Source organism: Lissotriton helveticus, chromosome 2_1, assembly GCF_964261635.1.
Source record: "Lissotriton helveticus chromosome 2_1, aLisHel1.1, whole genome shotgun sequence".
Taxonomy (NCBI): Eukaryota; Metazoa; Chordata; class Amphibia; order Caudata; family Salamandridae; genus Lissotriton; species Lissotriton helveticus.
The window spans coordinates 1,186,627,395-1,186,640,449 of NC_136059.1; the positions used below are offsets into that span (position 1 = coordinate 1,186,627,395).

Sequence of the window (13,055 nt, forward strand, 5' to 3'; positions counted from 1 at the left end):
ATAGATAGATAGATAGATAGATAGATAGATAGATAGATAGATAGATATAGATATATGTATGTATAAATGTCCACATAAACAAGTGCTTAAATCATTTAAAAAAAATAAAATAACCTGCCTGTGTGGTAAAGTTCCATGATGGCAATGGCTTCCATGATACTTGCTTGCGCTTTAAGGTCTGCCTTGGTAAAGACCCACGTTTTGAAGGCAGCGCGGTAAAGGTAACATAACACCATGGGTGGCTACCAGACACCAGAACTGGTCTCCAGGGATGTCTTCCTTCTATGCCAATGGATCACCCACCTATTGCAGCAATAGCATTTGTATGCCAGCTGTGGGGGTCTCACCTTATGCCGGAGATCTCTGCATAATGCCTACGGATGTTGATCTTTTGCTGGGGTGACCACCACATATAAACGTCACCACAAGATGTTGACAATGCCCACTTTATTCAGTTGGGGCCAGATGTACGAAAGCTTTTTTCATTCCCTAATGGGCCGAATCGCAATTATGGATCAATAAGAAACGCAAAACAGCCTTTTCGTATGTACAAATGCCAAAAACAGCCTGGAATTTGCTATTTCTACCCAGAAGAAAGCGTAAATTGTGACTGCAATTTAGGCAACACAAATAAGGATTATCTATTTGTGATTCCTAAAGCACATGTGCAAAGCATTTTCTAAATTTGACTGGTCATTTAGGGAATGCTATTACGAACCACTCAAAGTCGGTGGTAACCATGCATACATTTTTTACTGTGACATGAAGGTCACAAATGCCCCTAGGGCATATGTGCACTTACATGTGCACTACGAATTTCGGTTTGCCTCCATGGGGGCCGTGAGGCCAGAGACACCCTTGGGTTTGTATTTCCTATTTGGCCCATAAGTGGGAATGCAATAGCATTTCCTATTCGCGATTCCTACAGAGTAGGGATCACTTGTAGGAAATCGGAAATTTTGTACATTTCATTTTGCAGTTCCTAAATAGCGATTCCTATGGAATTATTTATTAGGAAAAGCAAAATGAGAATCTCGAACATCTGGACCATAGTCCCTTAAGTTGTTCCAGAACTCCCATAGTATGATGAAGTGGCCAGCAGATACTCCATCTGATAGACCCTATCATGTTAATGATATCTCCTATAAACATCCTTCTATCAGAACACATGTGCACATTTATGTATAAACAGCACAAATATAGATACAAAGGCAGACAATCCCTCTAACACACACATACACAAATACAAGCATAGCCAAGGACTTGCACAGTGACATGCACATTCCTCTTGGACTCTCATCTTCCCAGTTTAGAAAAAGCCAATCCTAGCATATTTGTAGTGCTTTCCTAAGACATGGAAGCACTGCCAGACAGCCCGTTCCAGGGTTGAAAAGGGGACTCACCCTATCACTTGATGTGGAAATAGGCCTCTAATAGGCTACATCATTTAGCTCTATGAATCCTTAAGCAAGGAAAGGTCTTTGTAGAAGCACCCAGTCTTGAAAGCACAACAGAGAGGGCAGGGAGGAGCTACAACGGCTTGTGAAAGGAAAGAGAAGTAAGAGGTAGTCGCAGGGACATGACCAGACACAGACACATATTGCATGTGAAGAACAGAGGAATGGAAAGAGAGATTCACTGATGGATTCGTACTCCCTAGTCAGATTTATATAAACAACAAGAATCCACCCTAAAGGAGAAGTGTTCACACAGTGGTGTGGAGCACTTAGTGTTCTTTAAAATACCCCTCACACACCAAAAGGACCCTTGGTGTCATGCTTCATCATTGGGGTCTTCGCACCCCTCTACGGGATGCGGCGTGCTACGACCTACGACTACGTGGGAGCACTTATAGTGGTAGACTATGTATGGTGCATGTGAGGGTATTTATACAGTGCAGTGAGTGAGTGGTGGGATGGGTGAGATTTAAAAAGTGCCTTGCTCGTGGGACTCTAAAAAACTTTAATTGGGTCCCCGGGCTGGTACTAATAAAAGAAGTGAAGTGCGAGGTATATTGCCTTAATTATGGACAGAACCTCTTGTGTGCGTCGACATGTTTCGGAGGCTGGGCTCATTCTTCAGGACAGGGTGCACAACTTCCCCACCTTACTCACGTATTCCAAATGTAAAAACAGTGGTATGTATTTACAAAAGTGTAAATGATATCTATATATGTGCCTGCAGTATAGGTTACAATGTACCTACAGCGGTATGTCTCAGAAAAATGCCATTTGCATTGTCTGGAAAAATGGAGGAAAGAAACATTAGTACACCTCACAGAAACACTTTTAACAGGTGCAATCACCTAGGGAAAAATGTATGAGGGGTTAAAATAATCATTGAAGATTTTACCCTGTAAAAAAGAAGACAAATACCAGACATACAGAACATATAACATAAAACATACACTCTAAATGGCCGTGGTGTGATTAAGTAGGAAGGTAAGGGGGTTGTGTACTGTGGCAAACGATTATACTTGTCTTAATTAGGTTCCTAGCTTCATGAGCCCTCCGAACGTCTGGGGTAGTAGTAATTGCCAAATCTGCAATCTGAAAAGAAATGGCCACCGTGAACCTCTTGCTTACTTGTTGCTGCTTGAGGATATTCTATTCCGTTGTATACTCACAAACTCAATCGGAGTTCTCCCCCTCGTTACCCAGGCGCAGGCTCCGCTGGAATGGTGAGCTTGTGCATTGCCCTCGGTATTTATACTAGCTCTTAATTAGTGTGTCGGGAGTAATTGCCAATTAGGGTGGAGGCCCAGGAAGCGGTGGATTGCCCAAACATGGGTATTCCGGTGTCTCGGATGCAGGGCGCATTCTGCTAAAGTATTGAGAAGCACATGCGTGTTAGCGAGCCCTCTTACGCGCATGTGTTAGGACTGTACACTGTCTTTGAGCGGGTGCCCCTTACTCAACAACGAGCAACTAGGTTGTAATCCAACGCGCACGCTCCCACAGAGAGTCAGTACATTCGCAGGCTTTCGCGCATGGGCACTGTTCTGGAAAGGAGCAGATACGTTTCGTGTTTAACGAAAGCAGCTGAATTGTGCTTTAGTAGAATTGTTCATTTAACTGTGGCAATATTATAAACTTTTTACATATGTTTCCATGCATATTTAGATAGCTTACTGTAATTTAGGATTATATTTTTTGTTGATCACTGACTCAAGAAAATATAAGTTCCAAGGTATATCCTCGAAAGACACCCTCTATATTAAACAAAAATGAGTTTATTAAGGGAACTGCCTTAGGGATTTTAGGCTGGGCAAATCCTTTTGTAAGAACCTTATATGAGTGATTACTACTTGGATTGGCACTTATCTGTATGACAAGAGCTATGTAGGAAAAGGCACTTTACAGGATGAACCAATGAATATTAGGTGGTATCAGTTCCTTATCATCCCTTGTGGGTCAGGTTGTCACTTGTCCCCACGGTATTTCATCATAGAGTCCAGTAAGGTTTGTTCCCAGACGGAATACCCAGCGTTGTTCCTTCTGGAATAGGTCAGCGTCTGGGTGCAACTGCTCAATCACTGTCCAGCGGAGGTCATTGACACAGTGTATGGCGTTTAGATAGTGGGTGGCCATTTTAGTTGTTGTTTTTTTGCAACGCACATTGCTCTTATGCTCAGTAATGCGGGTTTTTATTGCCCTTGTTGTCATGCCTACATACTCTAGACCGCAGGGGCAAGTGATAAGATAGACAACATTTTTACTGTTGCAGTTGATCATTTTCCTTTGTTCCCAAGTAGTGCCATTGCTGAATGTCAAGAAATTGACATTCAGCAATGGCACTACTTGGGGAAAAAAAAAACAACAACTAAAATGGCCACCCACTATCTAAACGCCCTACACTGTGTCAATGACCTCCGCTGGAGAGTGATTGAGCAGTTGCACCCAGACGCTGACCTATTCCAGAAGGAACAATGCTGGGTATTCCGTCTGGGAACAAACCTTACTGGACTCAATGATGAAATACCGTGGGGACAAGTGACAACCTGACCCACAAGGGATGATAAGGAACTGATACCACCTAATATTCATTGGTTCATCCTGTAAAGTGCCTTTTCCTACATAGCTCTTGTCATACAGAAAAGTGCCAATCCCAGTAGTAATCACTCATATAAGGTTCTTACAAAAGGATTTGCCCAGCCTAAAATCCCTAACACAGTTCCCTTTATAAACTCATATTTGTTTAATATAGAGGGTGTCTTTCGAGGATATACCTTGGAACTAATATTTTCTTGAGTCAGTGATCAACAAAAAATATAATCCTAAATTACAGTAAGCTATCTAAATATGCATGGAAACATATGTAAAAAGTTTATAATATCACCACAGTTAAATGAACAATTCTACTAAAGCACAATTCAGCTGCTTTCGTTAAACACGGAACGTATCTGCTCCTTTCCAGAACAGTGCCCATGCGCGAAAGCCTACAAATGTACTGACTCTCTGTGGGAGCGTGCGCATTGGATTACAACCTAGTTGCTCGTTGTTGAGTAAGGCGCACCCGCTCAAAGACAGTGTACAGTCCTAACACATGCGAGTAAGAGGGCTCGCTTACACGCATGCGCTTCTCAATACTTTAGCAGAATGTGCCCTGCATCCGAGACACCAGAATACCCATGTTTGGGCAATCCACCGCTTCCGGGACCTCCTCCCTAATTGGCAATTACTCCCGACACACTAATTAAGAGCTAGTATAAATACCGAGGGCAATGCACAAGCTCACCATTCCAGCGGAGCCTGCGCCTGGGTAACGAGGGGGAGAACTCCGTTTGAGTTCGTGAGTATACAACTGAATAGAATATCCTCAACGAGAAACAAGTAAGCAAGAGGTTCACAGTGGCCATTTCTTTTCAGATTGCAGATTTGGCAATTACTACTACCCCAGACGTTCGGAGGGCTCATGAAGCTAGGAACCTAATTAAGACAAGTATGATCGTTTGCCACAGTACACAACCCCCTTACCTTCCTACTTAATCACACCACGGCCATTTAGAGTGTGTGTTTTATGTTATATGTTCTGTATGTCTGGTATTTGTCTTCTTTTTTACAGGGTAAAATCTTCAATGATTATTTTAACCCCTCATACATTTTTCCCTAGGTGATTGCACATGTTAAAAGTGTTTCTGTGAGGTTTACTAATGTTTCTTTCTTCAATTTTTCCAGACAATGCAAATGGCATTTTTCTGAGACATACCGCTGTAGGTACATTGTAACCTATACTGCAGGCACATATATAGATATCATTTTCACTTTTGTAAATACATACCACTGTTTTGACATTTGGAATACGTGAGTAAGGTGGGGAAGTTGTGCACCCTGTCCTGAAGAAGAAGCCCAGCCTCGGAAACATGTCGACACACGCAAGAGGTTCTGTCCATAATTAAGGCAATATACCTCGCACTTCACTTCTTTTATTAGTACCAGCCCGGGGACCCAATTAAAGTTTTTTAGAGTCCCATGAGCCAGGCACTTTTTAAATCTCACCCATCCCACCACTCACTCACTGCACTGTATAAATACCCTCACATGCACAATACATAGTCTACCACTATAAGTGCTCCCACGTAGTCATAGGTCGGAGCACGCCGCATCCCGTAGAGTGGTGGGATGACCCCAATGATGAAGCATGACACCAAGGGTCCTTTTGGTGTGTGAGGGGTATTTTAAAGAACAGTACGTGCTCCACACCAGTGTGTGAACACTTCTCCTTTAGGGTGGATTCTTGTTGTTTATATACATATTTCATGTGTTCACTGTCCAGCTTAGGTCAATCCATTGTATTTTCAAGGGCAGGGTCTCGGTGAGAGGTTGAGAATGTGGGGTCTGGAAGCTGGATCATGCTCTTGTCAGAAATGAGGTTAAAACATTTTGTCATCACCCTCAGTCCCAGTAAAAATCCTTTAATTGGTAGATGAGTCCCTTCTCTCACTTCTGTCACATATACAGAACCACAGACACACGCACACACACGCACACACGCAAACACACACACACATGCATGCACCTACACACAGTTACTTTTAGGGTACATTGAAGAAACCACACATGCACCACGTCTGTGTGTACTGGTCTCATGTACTCGTACGATCAGACTACTGAGATCCTCTTCCTTCGTCTCTTCTCCACTAGAGGAGCTCTGCATCATACACAAAGAAGGTGCCACTGCCCCTGCCAGTTACAGACACAATTACATTTGCTGACAGAATTGTGCTGTTACACATATTGGTGTGATATGTGATTCAATTCCATGCCGTTTTCAAGCACAGAACTGAGATGCAATTATTGCACTTGATGGACTACAACAGTATTCTATATGCCATCAAAATGCCAATTGATGCTCCACATTGAGAGCATCAGTAGCTGACTTGAAACCGGGAACCCTTTTATAGTATTAGGAATGGCTGCCTTATGGTTTTTAGAGTGTACCTGCTTGCGAGATAATGTGCACTGAGACAGCTTTACTCAAAGTAGAAGCTGGCCCTCAGATGGCTTCAGTCTTTTCCTGTGAGCATTACTTGTGATCGGAAGTATTCACTAAAGTCGTAACTTGCTGAATATTTAAAAATCGGTATCCAGTGACATCACAGTGACATAATTTTAAAAACTTGAACTCCAAGACATTCTTTCTAATGCATTTCATTTTTATTGATGTGCCCTCTAACAGTAATGAACTATGTACTCACGCTGCTCTTTCCAGTACAACATATTGAAGATTAACTTACCACTTTCCACCACGCAACAGTTCAAATCCTTCATTGATCTTCTCAAATGGTAAAGTGTGAGTAATAAGTTCATCCAGTTTAAACTTCTTTGTCAAGTAGTCGGTTACCATCTGCGGGACGCAGTCTCTACTCTTGAAGCCTAAACATCAAGAAGCATTGATAAAGTTAAAATATTGGTAGAGTGGTAGATTACATTATATATCATGCAGATTTGTATAGTGTGCTCATCACCCATGAGGGTATCCAGGGGCTTCACAGGTGAATAGATGGGGATATCCCTAGAGATTATTTGAAAAGTCAGGCTTTCAGCTTCTTGTTGAACTCTAGAATTGATGAGGAGGCTCCAATGTGCTGTGGGACTTTGTTCCATGCTTTGAGGGAGATGATTAGGAAGACTCGACCAACTTCGCTGCATTTGTGCATGCGGGGTAAGTGTGCCAGTGAGAGTTCCCTGAGTAAGATGTCTTGTGGATTGGTGGAAGTGTATGCGGCTTTTGAGTTCTGTATGTGTGTGTGAGGCGTTTGAATTGCCTGCGTTTGTATATGGGGAGCCAGTGGAGTATCCTAAGGTGTAGTGTAATGTGGGTGTGCCGTGGTAGGTTGAGGATGATTCTGGTCACTGCAGTCTGGTTGGTTTAGAATCTCTTCAGGAACTGTTTGATGAGTCCAGCGTATAGCGCAATGCCATAGTCAAGTCTGCTGGTTATGAAGGCCTGTGTGACTGTTTTCCTGGTGTTATCTGGAAGGTACTTGAAGATTTGTCACACATCCTCGGAATATGGAAACAGCTAGTGGCAACAGAGTTGATGTCAAGTTTGTTGTCTAAGGTTTCTTGCTTGGGCAGTGAGGATGGGCGATCTGACCAGTACTGGCAGTTCTTTTGTTGTATGGAGTGTTGATGTGGAAGGGGACAATGGTGTGGTTGGTTCAAGTGAGTGGCATACCTGCTCTGACCTTTAAACTATTGAATGAGGTGAAAACTTGTTCAAGGGTGTGTCTGGTGGGTTGTGTGGGTCTGGTGATGTGTTGCATCAGTCCGAGGATCCCTAGGCTTTCGAGGAGTGTGGCTCAGTTGGGGTTGGTCTGATATTCCACGTGATGAAGGAGGTCTTCTAGAAGGATGTATTCTTTGGATTGATGGTGAGAGGTGTGACAAAATCTGCAATGTTGTTGTTGAAGTTTGCTTATGGTTCGAGTGGATGGTAGATTAGGGTTCTAAACATAGTGAGATTGGCAGTGATTTGTGGTTTGAAGTGCAGGTATTCCATGTAGGTGGCCCTGCTTTCTGCAGAGGGCGTACCGTGGATGGCTTCCTTTAAAATTACAGCAATTCCTGCTCTGGGTCTGTGCTGGCAGTTTTGTCTTGCGATCATGTATCCAATTAGGATGGTTATGGTGATGCAGGGTGCCATTGTTAAGGTCAGCCAATTCTCCGTAAGGGAGAGGAAGTCTGGGGCATTGTTACCCACTAGGTCGCAGATTTCCGTTGAGTGCTTGCTGAACAAGCGGGTGTTGAGGACCATGCATGTCAGTGTGTCTTAGAGTACGTGTTTACTAGAGGGAGTGGTTTGTGTGCTGGGTGTTGCCGGTATGGGTATTGGTAGTGCAGCAGTAGTTTGGAAACAGGCGTCTCGGGTTGGGAGTATGAAGGAGCGTTGCTGAGTATTGCTGGGGATAGGTCAGGCCTGGGTTTGTGGAGCTGGAAGCAGACAGTCGCAGACAGGTTTGCCTTTAGCACTCCAGTGGCGTGTCCTCTGAGTCTACGCTGCAACCACACTGTGACCACCATTAAGTTTTTCCTCGGAGAGTTGCGGAGCCAAGGATGCGGTGGGTAGGGCTGGGAAGCTGTGCAGTCGTCAGGAGAGCAGGCAGGAGTTAGAGGTGTGAGGATCAGGTAAGGCGTGAGTGCATTAGGGAAGGGGCACAAAGAGGGCAGGAAAGGGGAGCTGAAGGGGGCACACAGACTGAGAAAGCGAGCATAAACACTAAAAGCAGAGGAGCAGAGCACAGAGCACAGACAGAATACAAAGGGTGAGAAAGAAGAGGTACAAAAGGTCACAAAAGAGTGACAGAGAGAGAAATAGGCAGAAAAGGTCTACATGAGGGGGAGATGTAAAATGCCAGGCAAGGTAGCATAGGGTTGAGAGAAAGAGAAAAGAAAGGTCGTAAAGAGAGAGGTGAAACATTGCACAAGAAGTTACAAACAGTGGGCGAGTGAGAGGAAAAGGGGCACTAACACTAACAGATCAGAGAGAGTGCAAGTGCGGACAGAGAGGTCAAAAGGAGAGAGGGAAAATGGCACAAAGAGGTCACAAAAGGTCACACAGAGAGAGGAAAAACAGCAAACAAAGGCCACAGATACAAGCAAGCATTTGGGTCTCTTATTAACGCGAGCTATTGGCATTATAAATGAAAATGCCTATTATTTATGTTTTGGGTTTTAAAACATAAATATAAGGCATTGCAATTTACAATACTAATAGCTTAAACTCTCGCATATGCGAGACCTATTACATTGCAATAAGGGCCTCCTCGACCACTTGTTAGATTGTAAATATCAGAGGAAGAGAATGGCCTGCGACGTCTTCAAAGTAGTGATAAATAGTGCAGTAAAGAAGATGTGTAAGTGTTGTAAATTACACAGACACAAAGTGTGAAGTGAAACTTACATATGTTCTGAGCTATAACCACTATCAAAGCACTACAACACCTTTCACTCTGTGATTACACTGTCGTACTCAGGAGGAAGAGTGGGAGGGGACTATTTCAAGCCCTCTGCGTGATTTTAGCATGCAGTGTGGCATTGCATAATGTCAGTGCTACCTTTGGCCTAATAAAAAACACTCCAGCTATTGTTTCCGGTTAACAGTGGTGTCGGATAAACCTACCTATAGTTACATAGGTCTTTTCAAGCTTGAATCTTTCAAAACGGTTTCCTTTTGAATTACTACCCAGATGTGCTACATTGTTTTATATTGTACCTCTTCTTCTCTGTGACGCAATGGCTAACGTTGACATACCGCAGCATAGTCGCATTGCGGTCCGCAATCATTTGCAGGCTTACAACTTTGGTTTGGAGGGCATGGCAGTTATTTTGGTAGTGAGTGCTGAGGTTGCTTACCCGTTTGAGATTTTCTACTCATGGGTGACGTTTCCTCTAGTGGATGCGGCTACGCAAGTATTTCACACTTACACAGCCGTGCCCTTGGAATATGTTCCTTATAGGACACAAGAAATTCCGATTCCTGCATGGCAGCACTGTGTTTGGTTTGATGGCGCCCTCCCGCCAGTGTAACGGGGATTAGATTGGGTCCTTTGTCCATTCCAGGCGCTTCTTGGCCTGTTTTGGCTGGAATCACCCCGCATCCTTGTGCAGGGATAGTCCCCGTTGCTGAGTTGCGGCCCCTGTATAACTCTGCAATCAGTGTTATCCAGGCCCTACTTCAATATATTACCCGCAATTTCCCGGGCGGGGCCCCTGGTGTTGCGGCGCTTCCAGCTGCACCGAGCAGAATGAAGCTTAGTCCTGTTATGGTTAATACAGTTATGGGCAAGCGTCCCCAGGATAAGGATGATATGCCTTTTTGGCTTGCCGAGAAATTTGTCCAGCTGGAGGCAGTTTTTCCTATTTCGACTCCCGTAAAAAACACTGGATTCTTACAATTAGTTTACCCAAGGACTAGGTACCAGAAGCCGGTGACTGCGAGTCATGGGGTAGAATTTTTGCGGCAGTGTACATGAGGTGCTTTGGCACTCCGTCAATAACTGTCCTTCCGACGGTCATTAAGCGTGTTCAAGATGAACACGGACTGGAGGCTGTGGTTGAATTAGGAATGAGACTCATGGCTCATTTGACGTAGTTTCCAACCTTGTCTTATCTAATATAAAGGGAGATGCAGTGAACTTTCAAGTGGCTAATGCCTTATGCGATGTCCCCGATGCCGACAAACCCCGACAGTTACCGAGAATTATTATGGCGGCTTATAAAACCATCGACCGCAATAGTTTAGGTGTCAAGCCCTTTTCTGCTAAAGATAAAAAACAACCTCAGGGTTCGAAGTCTGAAACTGACGTTCAACCCAAAGCTCCAAAACAAAATTGGAACAGAAATAAAAAGCTGGGGAAACAACAACAGAAACAGGAGTCCCGTCCCGCGTCATCCGTGCCTGCGTCTACTGAGCGCGTTTATGATTTGCGCGACCGCTCTACGATTAAGTCACCTGATCAATTTCAGGTTCCTGATCAATGCTATCCTCATTCTTTAAAGGACACATCGGCCTCTTCGTCCGGTGGTGGAGGCAGAAGCAAAGGTCGGGGTGGTCAGCAGAGTCGCGACCAGCCCCGCCCGAAAGACGGAAAAGGCAAGCAGGACGTTTCTTCACAGAAAGAACCCCAGTTTCAGAAAAAGAAAGTTGCAGCTTTAACAGCGAGATATGCCACAGATAGTGCAAACGTCGGAATCAGACATGGGCGCTGACATTGTTGGATAACACGGCAGAGATTACCATAGTACGAGAAGCCCTGCGTCCACTACTGAAGGTGACAGCGACTGACCAATTTGTTGTTGTTGAAACAGCTGATACTAGAGTAGCTCCCCCTGATAGGCTTTTTGAAATTGACCTTTTAATTGAAGGTGACATACAACGTACCATAAAAGGAGTATTTTGGGAAAATCCTACAACTACCTATGACATTTTGTTAGCGGAGGCAGACTGGCCCCCACCTTTCGTTCTCGCAGCTCCGAGAGGGGAGGAGGTAATCCTCCCTTGTTTCGCGCACACAGTGTCTAAGGAGCATGCGCTGAATTTTGCAGAAGAGTGGGCTAAGGCCCTTGCGCCGGCTTCGTACCGTACTCATTATGGTTGGGATAAATTCTCACCCCACCACGAGATTCCCTTACGGTCTATGCCACAGCCTCAGCCTCAATATCCCATGCGGCGTGAAGCAAATGCTTCCGTTGCGGAAATCCTTGAGCAATTGGAATATCAAGGAGTGAATGACACTTGTGTGTCATCGATGAATAATCCACTTTTTACTGTGACCAAGCCTGATGGTTCATACCGTTTGGTATTGGATTACCAGCATTTAAACTTGCATTGTCGTACCTGTGCAGTACAGAATACCCACGGCTCTGCTTTGGTGGATGGTCTTGTGCGTAAACGGTTTAAAACCTACTTGACTTATCCAACGTTTTTTTTGCCCACAATTTGTCTGGTCTGAGTTCCCAATGGACCAGTTTTACCAGTGGTGGCAAATAATGCCAATTTAAACGCCTGGCCATGGGCTATAGGAATAGTCTGGGTGTGTTTGCTGCCCGTATTGTCTCTCTTTTGGAGAGAGTAGACCCAGATGCATGTTCGTATGTGGATGACATTTATCTCACAGATGACAAAATCTGGGCGCATTTGTGTCACGTTGACCGCATAATTTGTAATTTTGCGGACTTCGGTTACAAATTCAACTTTGCAAAGTCTCACATTGCAGAGTACACAGTATTGTTCCTGGGCTATGAGCTCAATAATGAAGTCGAGGATTGGCACCTCACTTCTTGGAGAAATGCGCACAACTGCGCGCTCCTACAACACTGAGAAAATTACAGTCCTTGCTGGAATTTTTGACATATATTCCAGAATATGCCCAGCGTATCAAGCCATTGTATGCTTTGATACAACCTACTTTTACCAAATTGTGCTGGCTGCCTGAACATACAGCCATTCTCCAATCTTTGCAGGCTGATCTTCTGGAATCTAAATTCTTACTGACTCGTGATAACCACACCAACCTGGTGATAAGAATCATCCATGGGGCGGTGGGTTTCACATACCTTACTTTTAACAAAGGTGACACAGTACCTACCGCTTACAAGTCACACTTGTACACTTCGGCTGAAAATTGTGTTTTCCACTGTGGAAAAAGTTTTGACAGCAGTGCAAGTGAGCGAACGCGCACTGTCGCAGGGAAAACGCATGTTGGTTGTTATCCCGTATCCTGCACTAGAGGCAGTGACGTAAGCCAGTGTACCTAATTCTAAAGATTTGCACCCACGGTGGATATAATGGGCTTCATCATTGAGGTCTCTAGATGTCACGTTCATTTTTGACGCCTCCTTACAGTCACAGGAGTTTTTGCAGTATGAATTTGTTCATCCCGCTCCTCTGACTATGCGGCCTTTGGAGGATTTCAATTGTATCATTTACAATGACGGTTCTGCGCAAGGTGCGCATGGGTCTACGCACGCATACGTCTCAGCTTGAGCCATTGTGGTTGGTACCATGGTGAATGATGAATTTAAGTCCGATGTCGTACATACTCAGACATT

The 13,055-nt window shown here is 44.3% G+C and overlaps 1 protein-coding gene across 1 annotated transcript in view; it reads right to left on the reverse strand.

The window, feature by feature from the left end:
- LOC144818539 (alcohol dehydrogenase 1-like) overlaps positions 1-13,055 on the reverse strand; it is a 295,630-nt gene that overhangs the window by 58,720 nt on the left and 223,855 nt on the right. Inside the window, exon 8 of the mRNA XM_078676059.1 lies at positions 6,737-6,875. Within this exon, the coding sequence (XP_078532185.1) occupies positions 6,737-6,875 (139 nt within the window). The remainder of the gene's footprint in view (positions 1-6,736; positions 6,876-13,055) is intronic.